The 16,271-nt window shown below is 46.7% G+C and overlaps 1 protein-coding gene across 1 annotated transcript; it reads right to left on the reverse strand.

The window, feature by feature from the left end:
- Positions 1–9,175: 9,175 nt before the first annotated feature.
- Positions 9,176–15,825, reverse strand: SLC66A1 (solute carrier family 66 member 1). Its single transcript, XM_040415348.1, is given in 12 exon segments — positions 9,176–9,222; positions 9,225–9,324; positions 10,148–10,168; positions 10,170–10,205; positions 10,207–10,242; positions 14,364–14,482; positions 14,594–14,681; positions 14,770–14,798; positions 14,801–14,873; positions 14,875–14,899; positions 15,309–15,503; positions 15,626–15,825. Coding segments are annotated over 12 exon segments (969 nt in total).
- Positions 15,826–16,271: the final 446 nt, after the last annotated feature.

Genomic DNA, 16,271 nt, shown 5'->3' on the forward strand with positions numbered 1-16,271 from the left:
ATGCCGATAGAAGAGGGGACCAGGACCAAAATATATGTAGTAATGTACCCCTCTCAGAGCCGCATCGCCAGCATAGGGGTGAGGTAGATGGGAATATGGAGTTTAAGTCTAGTGGGGACCATATACCAGCGGGACATGAGTTTGAAACCCGGATTCTTGAATATTGCTGGCATAGATGTTTTGTGAATGCACGTGTATAGTCTTAACCGTTGGTCCGAAGAAAGAGTGATATCCAAGTCAAGCTTCCCATTGAGAGACAAAGTTTGGAGGAGGTTGGTCTGGTGGAGATATTAGTAAGCCATAAGTGCGGGAGAGGGTACGTTTAGTCACTCCAGACTGCTCACAGATGAACTCAAAGTCCGTTTGTCACGAACATATGTAGTGCAGGAGGGAGTGTAGACATGAAATGTGTGAGTTGTCTAGACTGCATGGATTGAGAGTAGACGTTCCAGACGACTCTGAGATCTGTTGAGGGGTAAGCATTGATTTGAGGTAGTCAGATGGTGGGCCCTAAATTTGTTACACCTTATTAATTCCCTAAAGCATGGGTGTCAAACATGCGGCCGGCAAAGATATTCATTGCCTCTGGTTACTGGAGGCGGGCGGAGATAAATAAAAAAGTCAGAGGCGGTCCAGGAGCGGTTTGAAGGGATGGCGGAGCAGTTGGAGGCGGTCCAGGAGAGGTTGGAGGCTGGCGGAGGCGGTCCAGGAGAGGATGGAGGTGCGCCAGAGGTAAACGTCGTCTGATGTGACGTCATCAGGCTCCGCCTGGAGTTCATGACATGCTGCGGACGGCGCCATTGGGCTATAGACGCAGGGTACCAGATTCACAAGGTAAGAAAAGTACCGTATTTTTCGCCCCATAAGACGCGCTTTCACCCCCCCCAAAAGTGGGGGGGGAAATGCCCCTGCGTCTTATGGGGCGAATGCTTCCATTTTACAGCGCAATTTGCGACGCTGCAGCATCGCAGACTGCTATGTATGAGCCGGGAGAGAGGAGGGGCTAAAGTCCGTAACTAGGGGCGGGGCCCGGTGCAGTCACTGTACTCTTACACCGGGCCCCGCCGCTCACCAAAGTATTTATAAACGTGAATCCTTATCCTGTTATTAAGTTGAACTAACGCTGCCCTCTCCCATGTTCCCATGTTCCCCTGTATCCCCACAGCACTTACGAACACGCTTCCATAGCAGGCAGAGCGGACGGCAGCAGTAACGTCACTCACTGACGTCGCGCGTCTGCTCCTCCTGCTTCATTCATAAAGGGGGCGGAGCAGGCGCTCGACGTCAGTGAGTGACGTTACTGCTGCCGTCCGCTCTGCCTGCTATGGAAGCTTGTTCTAAGTGCTGTGGGGATACAGGGGAACATGGGAACATGGGAGAGCGCAGTGTTAGTTCAACTTAATAACAGGATAAGGATTCACGTTTATAAATACTTCGGTGAGCAGAGGGCCGGTGTATTGGGGGACACTGTTATGAGGGGGATCTGTGGATGACATATAGCAGTGTCATCCACAGATCCCCCCCATAACAGTTCCATCCACAGATCCCCCAACCCCTCATAACAATGCCATCCACAGATATCCCACCCCATAGCAGTACCATCCACAGATATCCCACCCCATAACAGTTCCATCCACAGATCCCCCACCTCATAACAATGCCATCCACAGATCCCCCATAACAGCACCATCCACAGATCCCCCACCCCATAACAATGCCATCCACAGATCCCCCCACCCCATAACAATGCCATCCACAGATATCCCACCCCATAGCAGTACCATCCACAGATCCCCATAACAGTGCCATCCACAGATCCCCCATAACAGTGCCATCCACAGATCCCCCATAACAGTGCCATCCACAGATCCCCATAACAGTGCCATCCACAGATCCCCCATAACAGCACCATCCACAGATCCCCCATAACAGCGCCATCCACAGATCCCCCATAACAGTGCCACCCACAGATCCCCCATAACAGTGCCATCCACAGATCCCCCATAACAGTGCCATCCACAGATCCCCCACATGACAGTGCGTCATCCACAGATCCCCCATAATAGTGTCATGCACAGACCACCATTAATTCAAAGCCCACCAAAAGCACAACTTTTGGTTAAAAATATTTTTTTCTTATTTTCCTCCTCAAAAACCTAGGTGCGTCTTATAGTGAAGTTTAATATTTGTATATATATATATATAGGTCTCACTTGTGTTATTGGGCAACGGGATGTTGGGGGTCAGCAGTCATGAAACAACAATGTTGTTCTATGAAAATGTACGATTTTTTTTTTTTTTTTTGATGCGGCCCACATAAACTTCAATTTTGTTTTTTTGGCCCATGTTAGCCTTTGAGTTTGACATGCTTGCCCTAAAGGGACCACGCTCTAGTCCTGGAGGGAATTGAGGATTGTCCAGAATAGGAAACATAGGAGAGGGGGATGGAGAGATACCCGGGTGATTCTGAATGCTGGCAAAGGCTTTCACGGAGGGGCCTATAGTCGGGTGTAGCGTTGCTTCCAGTGGATCTGGGTGGACAACCAAGGAATGGCTGACAACTGGAACAATCAGAAAGGATTGCTCAACTGAAACCCATTGTTTATTAGGCTTGGTGACGACACCAATCTACTATCCTAAGAAGATGTGAAGCCCTATGGTATGAGAGGATGTCCGGGAGCCCAAGACCTCCCTCAAGTTTGGGACGGAAGAGTATTGACCTAGCTATCCTGGATGGGTCTACCCTGCCCATATGAAATGGGTCAACATTTCAGAAGAGTATGGAAAAAGAGTCTGGGATGTGGATCGGTAGAGCTTGGAAGAAAAATAGAATTTTTGGCCGGGCAAATATCTTTATACAAGCTCAACACATCTAAATCACAGGCCATGCCAGCCTCCCTCACTTCCTCCTCCATAGATGCACTTCCCATTAGACTGGCAAACGAAGATAAGATTGGATACCTTGGCACTAATATTTCCCCTACATTTGGCCAACTATACAGACATAACTATACGAGAAGAAACATCCCGACTATCTAAATTTGAAATATCAAGGATAGGTAGAATTGCAGCTTTAAAAATGTTATTACTGCCCAAATTATTATGTTTATTTCGTACAGTTCCCATACGGGTCCCAACCAGATTCTTTGCAGATATCCAACACTGTATTTCACAACTTATCTGGGCAGGTCGTAAACCAGGAGTAGCATACTGACTACTAACTCAACATAGGAGTTTATTATTTTATACGTATTATATAATAAAGGCTACGTTTTAAGGCAGGTGGTACCCTGTGACTATACAATCTATACATCCCATCCGTGGTTATTCTCCCTCTGATGGGACATTGTCTTAGCTTGCGATTACATACTAACTAAACATAAACTGTTCGAGGCATTGGAGTACCAAACGTTAAGGCATCATACTACATGGCGATACAAATTGAGATAATATCTAATTGGAAAAGGGGGGGATGTTACAATTGGACTCCTATAGAAAACTGACTAGTCTTTCCGGCATCTCTCCAGGCTCTAGTCTTTGAACATACACAGAAGCCGCCCCAGGTAGGGAATGCTTCTCCATTGACACAAGCCACATTACAGAGTTGGAGAGATTTCAATAAAAAAAAAACCCCGGGGTGAGTCCCAGATAGCCTGGAAAACAGTACCCTAGTATCGAGTATCCATATTCAGGATCTAGACATGTTGAGAAAGGCATTACACAGATCTCTCAGTTATAGGGCTCATTCACACGAACGTGGTGCTGCCTGTTGCCGCATTTGCGAATCCGCAATACACGGGCATCGTTCCGTGTGCATTTCTGCCATCACGGATGCGGACCCATTCACTTCAACGGGTCCGCAAGCAGTATGGAGTGCTTTCTGGGGTTGCGTTCCGTGCCTCCGCACAACGATAGAACGTGCTCTTATCTTTTTGCAGAACGGATGGTCCGCGATCCCCATGCGGCTGCACACGGACGGTGCCCGTGCATTGCAGACCGCAATTTGCGGTCCACGGCACGGGCTTCACACACGGTCATGTGAACAAGCCCAAATACTGATGGATCGCTACTCTGCTAAAGAAACCCTACACTGATACCCATACCCAACACAGATTTTTCTTTTTAATACTTGCGAATAGGGGCACTTTTCTCAACAATGAGCACCAGCGAATTAGTGCAGGGACACCCCACAAATATTGCCAATCCTCCGAAACCAGATTATGAGATGTGTATGGCCTAATAGAATCCCACACTTCCGTTTGTAAATCTCGACATACATGCGGTGGGAGAGTCGTGGCGTACTATAGAAACTAAACAGTGGATGTCTGCGCTACGTGGCCTGTAAATGTAGCGCAATGAAAACGCTTTCTAAGGTGGTATAGACTCCACAGGATATATCCTACGACCCCTCAATGGGCTGGAACGCTGATGCACATCCGATGGTCCTGTCCTAAACTGGGGACATACTGGATTGAAGTTTTCTGTATTCTATCCTGGGATTTACAATGCACAAATAGCATTATTATTTCTAGAATTAGACAAATCCACAAGAGGGGCATGACGTTATGTTTGCAGGATCTTAGTAATAGCTAAGTTGGTAATTACCAGACACTGGAAAGAACAAACAGCCCGTCCGTCAGTAGAAGAGGTACTATCTTGCCGTCACGACTACACGCCAATATGAAAGAGCACGAACCCCCCTCCATCATGTCATTTAACTCTGTACACCAAACATGGCATTTGTGGTCTAAAAAGTACATACGGATCTATGCGAGAGCCCACAATCCACAACTGTCCCTGGACTTGTTACACTTACTGCTCTATAAGATCTCTAAACACTCACCGTTTAGTATAAAACTTATACGCAAATCTGGCTTGTTATACCCCGTGTTGTTTGTTTTACGATGTACACACCGTATGCAGGAATACTTTGTTATGTACAGTTGCAAGAAAAAGTATGTGAACCCTTTGGAATGATACGGATTTCTGCACAATTGGTCATAAAATGTGATCTGATCTTCATCTAAGTCACAACAATAGACAATCCACCGTCTGCTTAAACTAATAACACACAAGAATTAAATGTTACCATGTTTTTATTGAACACACCATGTAACATTCACAGTGCAGGTGGAAAAAGTATGTGAACCCTTGGATTTAATAACTGGTTGAACCTCCTTTAGCAGCAATAACTTCAACCAAATGTTTCCTGTAGTTGCAGATCAGACGTGCACAACGGTCAGGAGTAATTCTTGACCATTCCTCTTTACAGAACTGTTTCAGTTCAGCAATATTCTTTGGATGACTGGTGTGAATCGCTTTCTTGAGGTCATGCCACAGCATCTCAATCGGGTTGAGGTCAGGACTCCGACTGGGCCCCTCCAGAAGGGGTAATTTCTTCTGTTTAAGCCATTCTGTTGTTGATTTACTTCTCTGCTTTGGGTCGTTGTCCTGTTGCAACACCCATCTTCTGTTGAGCTTCAGCTGGTGGACAGATGGCCTTAAGTTCTCCTGCAAAATGTCTTGATAAACTTGGGAATTCATTTTTCCTCCGATGATAGCAATCCGTCCAGGCCCTGACGCAGAAATCAGCCCCAAACCATGATGCCCCACCACCATACTTCACAGTTGGGATGAGGTTTTGATGTTGGTGTGCTGTGCCTCTTTCTCCACACATAGTGTTGTGTGTTTCCTTCCAAACAACTCAACTTTGGTTTCATCTGTCCACAGAATATTTTGGCCAAGTACTGCTCGTGGAACATCCAGGTGCTCTTGTGCAAACTGTAAACGTGCAGCAATGTTTTTTTGGACAGCAGTGGCTTCCTCTGTGGTATCCTCCCATGAAATCCATTCTTGTTTAGTGTTATACGTATCGTATATTCGCTAACAGGGATGTTAGATATGCCAGAGACTTTTGTAAGTCTTTAGCTGACACTCTAGGATTCTTCTCACTCATTGAGCAGTCTAGGCGCTGTGCTCTTGCATGTCATCTTTACAGGACGGCCACTCCTAGGGGAGTAGCAGCAGTGCTGAACTTTCTCCAGTTATAGGACAATTTGTCTTACTGTGGACTGATGAACAGCAAGGCTTTTGGAGATACTTTTATAACCCTTTCAGCTTTATGCAATCAACAATTCTTAATCGTAGGTCTTCTGAGAGCTCTTTTGTGCGGAGGCATCATTCACATCAGCAATGCTTCTTGTGAAAAGCAAACCCAGACTGGTGTGTGTTTTTTATAGGGCAGGGCAGCTGTAACCAACACCTCCAATCTCATCTCATTGATTGGACTCCAGTTGGCTGACACCTCACATCCAATTAGCTCTTGGAGATGTCATTAGTCTAGGGTTCACATACTTTTCCACCTGCACTGGGAATGTTTACATGGTGTGTTCAATAAAAACATGGCAACATTTAATTCTTTGTGTGTTATTAGGTTAAGCTGACTGTGATTGTCTATTGTTGTGACCTTAGATGAAGATCAGATCACATTTTATGACCATAGAAATCCGTATCATTCCAAAGGGTTCACATACTTTTTCTTGCAACTGTATGTCCTTTTGTGTGCTATGAGACATGTCTGATAATAGACATGGCTGACTGTGTTATGTATAACTGGAAAAAAAATGTAAAAATCATTGAAAACTAAAACCACATTGCGCCCGGAAGCAAGTGCGGGATGACAGTGCGTTTTTCACTGATGGTTGCTAGGAGAAGAAAAAAAAAAAAAGAAGAATTTCACCGTAAATGTCCATTTTTAATAGCATTACTCTTACAATGTATCATACACAGCTCCACAGAGAGAACCCAATGCCACTTTTTATTAAGATTAAATCCCTGTAAATGAACCATTATTTAGCGTCTGTTTTGGAGCAGCAGCGATGAAGGTCCTGGAAATCTCACGTCACATAAAGTCGTCACTTTCCCTTCAAAAAGTAGGTCGGCAGTAAGCAGATGGCCGCCACCTGTACCCTGTAAAATCAAATTTAGTCTACTTTCACACTGGCGTTTTGGCTTTCCGTTTGTGAGATCCGTTCAGGGCTCTCGCAACGCGTCCAAAACGGATCAGTTTTTACCCTAATGCATCTGAATGGAAAAGGATCCGCTCAGAATCCATCAGTTTGCCTCCGATCCGTCTCCATTCCGCTTGCAGCGTTTTGGTGTCCGTCTGACGAAACTGAGGCAAATGGACCGTCCTGGCACAACAATGTAAGTCAATGGGGACGGATCCGTTTTCACTGACACAATAGAAAACGTATCCGTCTCCCATTGACTTTCAATGGTGTTCAAGACGGATCCGTCTTGGCCATGTTATAGATAATGCAAACGGATCCGTTCTGAACAGATACAGACGGTTGTATTATCTGAACGGATCCGTAATATCCCCTTGTGCCTAAACGCAAATATTCCCTTGTGTGACCTCAAAAGGTCAATATCCCAACACTAATACAAAAAGTAGTTACAACTAAATTTGCTATAAAAATGTCCATTATAAAATTCAAAGAAATTAACAATAAACTACAATGTCACACTGGAGGCTCATCCAACAGTGAAATGGTTAAATAAAAGAGGTAATGGGGGTCATTTACACCGGTCTTTGATTCCCTGCGTTTAGTAAGTGACCCCCCAATGTTTTCTTGGAAAATCAGCTGCATGAACTGTGAGGAAGATAGGGGCTGGAAACATGGAGAATGCCCGATCCTGTCAAGGTGTGGCGTTCCTCTTGTCTGAACGCAGCAGCGGTTCTCTTTCTCCACCAAGGAGTCTCTATCACTTTCCCCCTGAACACGAAGGACTGGAAGATTATCTGCTTAGGAGTCAAGAAAATAATTGTGAAAATTCCTAAATGTGAACTTATTGGCCTTTTCTTAATTTTTTATTTGCTAAACAATTTCTGCCACTAGAAGGGCGATCTATATGCTGCTCCTATATAGATCAATAGAATATACCAGGGTAGGCAACCTCTGGCGCCTCCAGCTGTTGTGAAACTACAACTCCCAGCATGCATTACTTGCTCTGCTCTTCTCAGAACTCCAAGGAAATGAATGGAACATGCTGGGAATTGGTAGTTTCACAACAGCAGGCAGTGCCGAAGGTTGCTGATCCCCCTAGGATATACAGTATATATATATATCTCTATTTTGTACACAAGATAATATGCACTTGTCACCAGAATCTAGCTCGATCCGTGTAGAAATCAGCCTTTTTAACATATGCAAATTAGCCTCTTGGTGCAAATGTTTGCACTGGCATTGCACCCGAGATCCACTCCTTGCGATTCCCTGCCACCGCCCCAACCACTTCAATTGGCAGCACGCGCAGTACAGTCCAGAAACTCAAGTGAAACTTCGGGGCCAGGTGTGATTGTGCCTTCCCTGCCCGGCCCTATCTGTGGGGGTGCGACAGGGAATGAAAAGGAACGGAATCCTCTAGTAGCGGGATCCTCTAGTAGCGGCCATGTTTCCAGCGCAGCGGCCGACACACAGGTCAGGGGACCTTATCTTAATTAAACTATAGGACATCAGTGCTTACGGTATTACTAGCTACATGTATTGTTTTGTTCCCAGCACATGTGCAGCTGGTAATATAAACTGGCCAACCCCTTTAAGACAAACATCATGTAATAGTTGGGGGGGGCGCTCTTAGTTGGTCATTTTCTGTAATGCAATACGGTATTGTGTAATGCCATAAGAGTCTGCTAAGTGGCCTCCAGGCTTACATTATCCTAGTGGAGTTGCCATTCTCCCACTACCGATGCCCATGGATAGCAGTGTAAAAAAGCTGCTGGCGTCCATAGCTTTTCCAAGCTGGCGCCTTTTTCCTTCTGCGCAAGTGCAGGACACAGGATATCCAGGGAAGAAATGAACATCCTGCATTTTGCACCACCTGCGCTGACAGCTTTAAGCACTTGCGCAGTAAAAGACAGAGGTGTAAGACTTTCAGTAAGGAGTATGGTATTACTGAAAAGTTAGGTACAAGGCGGCCAACCCCTTTAAGTTACCCCTCTAGGGCTTTGTACTGAAGAAACACTGCACAGGTAAAGGCCACAAGTCTTCACTGCCACTACAAGATGGAGGGCATCTAGGTTGGCACTTGTGATCAGGACCCTCGGGGAGCTGCCAGAGCCCGCACAGTGAAGGATACAATCATGTCCAGGCTCCTGACGCCAGGCTCCCGATCAGCACGGAAGGTGATGCTCAATGTAGTTGACTTCAGACTGCCCTGGTCTGGGTCCTTCAGGAGGAGGCTGAGGCCGTAGGTCAGGTTGCCCAGTATGACCATGACGAAGAGGACCACCGCCAGTCCTTTAGTGGATCTTCTCCGGAACTGCAAAGACCAGAAAAGGCAAGTGACTGGTTCTCCTTATGAATCAATTATTAAAGTAGAACTCCAACAAAAATGTTTATTCTCTGACCTGTTAAAAAGATACATGATGTAAACTATAGTGAAGGTGATCTTCTTACCAGTGTCTGTGTGTGAGTTATAACCTCCCTTCTGATCCTCAGCTGTGTCATGTGACCAGCACCTCTGACTTTCCAAATAACAGCATCTTATGTGTGGACAGGAAGCCAGTTTCTCTATACATGTCAGCCTCATAGGAATGAATAGAGAAGTAACTTCCTGTCTGTGTCCAGTTGGAGATCAGAGTGCTGGTCACATGACACAGCTGAGGAGCAGAAGGAGGTTATAACTCACAAATACAGTCACTGCTAAGAAGATTACCTTCCCTACAGATTACATCATGTACCTTTCTAACAGGTCAGTTAAAAAATAAAATATTTTGTGGGAGTTCTACTATAATGTCTAAGGAAAATTTCTGGAACTTTACAATATACTTTGTCTCAATTTCTCATCACTTTCAAGATCTCCGTTTCCTGTCTGCAAATAGAAAGACTCCTGTTTTAGTTAGAGACTGAAAACCCTGTACAGATCTAATTACAGCGCAAGTCTGATTCAGTTATATCCAGGGTCAACAATCTTCTGTGACCCAACGCCACAAGCGGAGATCTTAACAAGTGAAGACCTTGTTCATTATCCAAAGGATTATTCTTCATGTTAATCCATGTGATGGTTAGATTCTCCCAGAATGCACCTGTAGCAACCTCTACCTTCAGACATGCGCCCCCCTATGGAAGGGCAGAGTGCTTACATTAGTAATGATCTGAGGGACCCCGAGAGCAGAGGTAGAACAGGGATGAGATGGACCCCGATCACACATCCGACGATCTCCTGGGTGCTGAAAGGCTGAAATATACAAATATGGACACATTCAATTTCAAAGGAGCTTTTTACACCTACCTCAGCGATTGCTGTGGCCATGAAACTGTACACAGGAATCCACATGAGCTTTATATCGACTGTGCTCACAGAAGGTCAGCCTTATGCTAAATCCTTCTAAGCAATGTCCCACAATATTCCGCTTGCTGTCAGTGAACAGGAAACAAGTGTGTATTCGTTCACTGACAGCAAGCAAGGATCCTAAACACATCGAGGAACTGGAGAAACTAGAGAGCTGCAGAACTTTATAGAAAGACTAACCCCTTTACACGACGTACATGTAAGATCCAGCAGTTTAACCCCTTAGAGTCGACCGCAGCATGTGAGAGGTTGGAAAGAGGGGTCCCCCCCCTATGAGGATGTCGGGCCCCCTGGTGGCCTACTGAAAGGCACCCAGGCCTGACATCTTATGGATCCAGATGCAAAGTGTAGTAATAGGGATAAGGCAGTGCAATAAAGAAGTTCTCATGTGTACTGTACAATCACAGTGCCCTAGAGGGAGTAAAAAAGAAATATCTAAATTAAATTGGTGCCATTAAGGACTCGTGCACACAAACGTGCGTGCCCCGTGACTGTAAAGCAGCCTGCAAACAGCGGCTCCCGGAATATAAGGTCACCGGCCGGGTGCGCACCGTATCACGGATGCGGACCCATCACATTGAATAAGTCCCGCAATCCGCAAGATAATGGATCGTGGGGACCAGAGGCACGGTGCGGAGGCCCACAGAAGGACTACGAAGCGCTTCTGTGAGATTTCGGTCCGCAACTTGTATTTTTTAAAAATATACAATAAAAACAGATGGCTATGTGAACGGAGACGTAGGAAAATATGGAAGCAATGAAAATATCACTGCCAAAATTAGATTGGTCATTAAAGGGCATCTGTCAGCAGTTTTGTACCTATGACACCGGCTGATCTGTTACATGTGCACTTGGCAGCTGAAGGCATCTGTGTTGGTCCCATGGTCCATTTGTATTGGTACCCATATGTGGCGGAAACTAACCTCGCCACTGGGTGCTGGAGAAGCCTGTTTGCCAGCCTCTTGCCCCAGATTATGGGCCCTCTCATCAGCCCTGCTAAACTTAAACCCCATGGCGATTTGGTGTTTGTGGCATCTGAGCGCTGTTCGGATATACTGAGCGCTCAGATCCAAGCCATCTCTGGGGATATGTTGAATGTGGGGGTTCTGTTCAGTTTGATAGGAGTTACAGTACGGACCAAAAGTTTGGATACACCTTTTCATTCAAAGAGTTTTCTTTATTTTCATGACTATGAAGGCATCAAACTATGAATGAACACATGTGGAATTATATGCATAACAAACAAGTGTGAAACAACTGAAAATATGTCATATTCTAGGTTCTTCAAAGTAGCCACCTTTTGCTTTGATTACTACTTTGCACACTCTTGGCATTCTCTTGATGAGCTTCAAGAGGTAGTCCCCTGAAATGGTTTTCACTTCACAGGTGTGCCCTGTCAGGTTTAATAAGTGGGATTTCTTGCCTTATAAATGGGGTTGGGACCATCAGTTGCGTTGAGGAGAAGTCAGGTGGATACACAGCTGATAGTCCTACTGAATAGACTGTTAGAATTTGTATTATAGCAAGAAAAAAGCAGCTAAGTAAAGAAAAACGAGTGGCCATCATTACTTTAAGAAATTAAGGTCAGTCAGTCAGCCGAAAAATGGGAAAACTTTGAAAGTAAGGGCTATTTGACCATGAAGGAGAGTGATGGGGTGCTGCGCCAGATGACCTGGCCTCCACAGTCACCGGACCTGAACCCAACCGAGATGGTTTGGGGGGAGCTGGACCGCAGAGCGAAGCAAAAGGGCCAACAAGTGCTAAGCATCTCTGGGAACTCCTTCAAGACTGTTGGAAGACCATTTCAGGGGACTACCTCTTGAAGCTCATCAAGAGAATGCCAAGAGTGTGCAAAGCAGTAATCAAAGCAAAAGGTGGCTACTTTGAAGAACCTAGAATATGACATATTTTCAGTTGTTTCACACTTGTTTGTTATGTATATAATTCCACATGTGTTAATTCATAGTTTTGATGCCTTCATAGTCATGAAAATAAAGAAAATTCTTTGAATGAGAAGGTGTGTCCAAACTTTTGGCCTGTACTGTATGTATTTTTGTGTAGTTTTGCTGTTGTGAATAGAGGTATTTTCTGTACCTAGTTGGCTTACCACACCCAGTTAAGCCAATTATCTCACACAGCCTAACTCTGTAAAAACTGGTTCTGGGCAGAAAAGCCTTGCTTCCTTTGTTCACAAAGGATTTTTACAAACTTTTGAACCCCTGGTCTAAGGCTACTTTCACACCTGCGTTCAGGTGTCCGCTCGTGAGCTCCGTTTGAAGGGGCTCACGAGCGGCCCCGAACGCAGCCGTCCCGCCCTGATGCATTCTCAATGGAGGCGGATCCACTGAGAATGCATCCGCCTGCCAGCGTTCAGCCTCCGCTCCGCCAGTGAGCGGACACCTGAACGCTGCTTGCAGCGTTCGGGTGTCCGCCTGGCCGTGCGGAGGCGAGCGGATCCGTCCAGACTTACAATGTAAAGTCAATGGGGACGGATCCGCTTGAAGATGACACTATATGGCTCAATCTTCAAGCGGATCCGTTCACTATTGACTTTCAATGTAAAGTCTGAACGGATCCGCTCAGGCTACTTTCAGACTTAGAAATTTTTCTAAGTTATAATGCAGACGGATCCTTTCTAAACGGATGCAAACGTCTGCATTATAGGAGCGGATCCGTCTGATGAAACATCAGACGGACCCGCTCCGAACGCTAGTGTGAAAGTAGCCTAATTCGTGCCATTTTGGGATATGTTAAATGTCTATGTGTACTGTAAAGTATGGGACATTGTATATTTGAGTAGTGATGTCTGTCCTATTGTCTCCACGTGTGTATTGGTGATTTCCCTTTGTCCTGAGAGATAATTGACTTACTCCTCGGTCCAGGACAGAAGACATTGTGTATTCTCCTGCCTGTGATAATTACATCAACCCATTGAGGGGAGGATTTTGTGTGGAGTGTTTTACTGTATTGTACGTGTTTATTGGTTGTTTTTACAAAACCCTGTGGGTGGTACTAATGTGTAACAATGTTATATAAGATCAATAAACACATAGCTATGGGTGACCACTGCTTGACCCTCAACACGGAGCCTCGTCTCGTTCTTGGAAGGATTCACTGTATGCTGTTAGAGACTGATTGCTAGGAGTTTAAGCCGCTTGGGTGCGTTTCCCTATTCGTCTGCTAGCAGCTATTCGTGAGGTTCCGTTCGAGTTTGGAGCATTGCCTTGTATGCCGTAACCACCATACATATTAATGGCCTGTCTTAAAGGGGTATTCCATCATAGACAATGGGGGCATATGCTAGCGATATGCCCCATTGCCTGATAGGTGCAGTTCCGCACCGCTGGGACCCACACCTATATCAAGAACGGAGCGGGGGGAGCGCTGCGGCTGGAGGACCCAGATTTCCGGGGTCCGTCCACCACCAAGCGCTAATCCCCGCCTCTCCATAGAGTGAATGGGAGCATACCGTGCATGCGCGGCCCATGCTCCCATTCAATTCTATGAGGCCGACGGAAATTAGCCGAGCCAGGGATCGGCTATTTTCGGCGGCCCCATAGAATTGAATTGGGGGCGGCTGCCCATGCGCAGTGCGCCCTCCTTCCCTTTCGGGGCTCCGTTCTCGATATAGGTGCGGGTCCCAGCGGTGGGACACGCAGCGATCAGACAATGGGGGCATATCCTAGCGATATGCCCCCATTGTCTGAGATGGGAAAAACCCTTTAAGGGATAGGCCATCAATATGAGATCAGCGGGGGTCCAACTCTGGGAGAACCCTTTAAGGTCTATTAACACCAACCCTTTAAGGTCTAGACACCACCCCTTTAAGCGAGTATCTAGCTCAGGGTCAGCATGCTCCATTCATGTCTACGGGAGTTCCACAAACAGCCAAGCAAGTGTGCATTCTGGGAGTTGTAGTTTCATCACAGGTGAGAGCCGAAGATTGCTCATCCCCAATCCTGCTTTAACAAGCACTCACCTCGCTGTCCGAGTCATCTGTGGCGAGCAGACGTCTGGTGCCCACTATGGTGGAGTCGTCTGCCGCAGCCGGACCACCCATCAAAGGCAGCAAAGCAGCAGAACCGGAACAGAGCGAATCCACAGACTGCGTTTATCCTGACAGCCGCTGTGAATGGAGGAAGGAGGGCGAGTCATTATATCACAGGACGCCAGCAGTATCACCAGGTGCCCCCTGTGTATAGCCCGAGAGCCACCACCCTCCTCCGTGTCCACTTACTGCTCAGGTCCTGGTTCCGGTACTTGTAGTACACATACAGAGAACACATGAAGAGGTCAACCAACACGTAATAAACCGCCGTGTACGTCTGCGAAAGAGAGGAGAGGGGACATGGGCGACGTTGCGGACAGGTCACACGGTCATGTGGTCATATCGAACAATAGGAGGGCACTCACCTGTATGGGCAGCTGATGGGACAGTAACGCCCCACAAAGTTACAGGAGTCCCCGGCCAGCCACCCCAAGAGGAACCAGACGGACAGCGCCCGGTCCATGTTCCCCGGTCTTACAGGATTTGTACACTTGTCTGAGAAAAGAAGACACAGAATCATGAGCGACAACCGCCATCACAGTGCCTATAGGGGGGGGGGGGTCACCCCAGCTTTCCACAGACCCTGAGTGGACATGGGGCGATGTGACTGTCACAGGATTTGATGTATGACGCCACTATGGGTGACACACAGGAAGGTGGGAACAGCAGCGGAAGCTTTTATAGTGTTCATGAAGCAGGCGGCTCAGGCTGAGCAGCTGCTTCAGCGCAGGGAGGCTTCTGGAAAGAATCTGTAAGAGGTTACAGTGTGCACGGGACGTCTGTGGTCGGGGAATCGTCACATCAGCACCTGAGTCAGCCACGTCCTCCGCACGAAGCCAACATCCTGTATCTGCTCCCCGCATGAGGGAAGTCCTGCCTCTGCGACCACTAAGCGTCTACTCACGGGAAGGTGGAAGCTACGAAACACAAGATGGAGACAAGGCCCAGGCAGACGCTGGCGAGATCCCGGCCGTCCGCCGCGCACTCATTGAACACGTTCCACACCCAGGCCGTACCATTGAGGCAGTCGGAAAAGTTGTTTGGTGGGAGAAGGAGCCTCCAGGCTCCAGGAGTAGTGCTGTGCCCACATGCTGAAGGCCTGAAAAGATATAAAATCTTATATATAATCACTGCATAACCTACTCCAGTCACACCCAGAGCTGCAATCACAATTCTGCTGGTATCCTGTTAGTTCACAGTCTGCAGGACCTTCCAACTCACTGCTGCTCCCTGCAGCAAGCAGGACTGTGGTTCTGCAGATTATGCAAGAGCAGAATTATGAATGCAGCTTTAGTTGTGACTGGAGTAACAGTATGCACGTGAGGTGTGCCGTCATACATGAAACATGTTACGACATCCATTATACATTCCAAAGTGATGGCAGGAATGTGCGGGAGCTCGTCCGGCCTGTTCACAGTCATCAGTACCTGCTCCAGTATATGAAGATGATCAGGGCCCCTGTGTTATAATGTATCTGTATACCATCAGTCAGGGGCCCCTGTGTTATAATGGATCCGTATATCATCAGTCAGGGGCCCCTGTGTTATAATATATCTGTATATCATCAGTCAGGGGCCCCTGTGTTATAATGGATCTGTACGCCATCAGTCAGGGGCCCCTGTGTTATCTGTGTACTGTCAGGGCCCGTATATCATCAGTCAGGGGCCCCTGTGTTATAATGTATCTGTATATCATCAGTCAGGGGCCCCTGTGTTATAATGGATCTGTATACCATAGAGTCAGGGGCCCCTGTGTTATAATGGATCTGTATATAATCAGTCAGGGGCCCCTGTGTTATAATGGATCTGTATATCATCAGTCAGGGGGCCCTGTGTTATAATACGTATCTGTATACCATCATTCAGGG

The sequence above is a fragment of the Bufo bufo genome, chromosome 1 (genome assembly GCF_905171765.1).
Source record: "Bufo bufo chromosome 1, aBufBuf1.1, whole genome shotgun sequence".
In the NCBI taxonomy this organism is placed as follows: domain Eukaryota; kingdom Metazoa; phylum Chordata; class Amphibia; order Anura; family Bufonidae; genus Bufo; species Bufo bufo.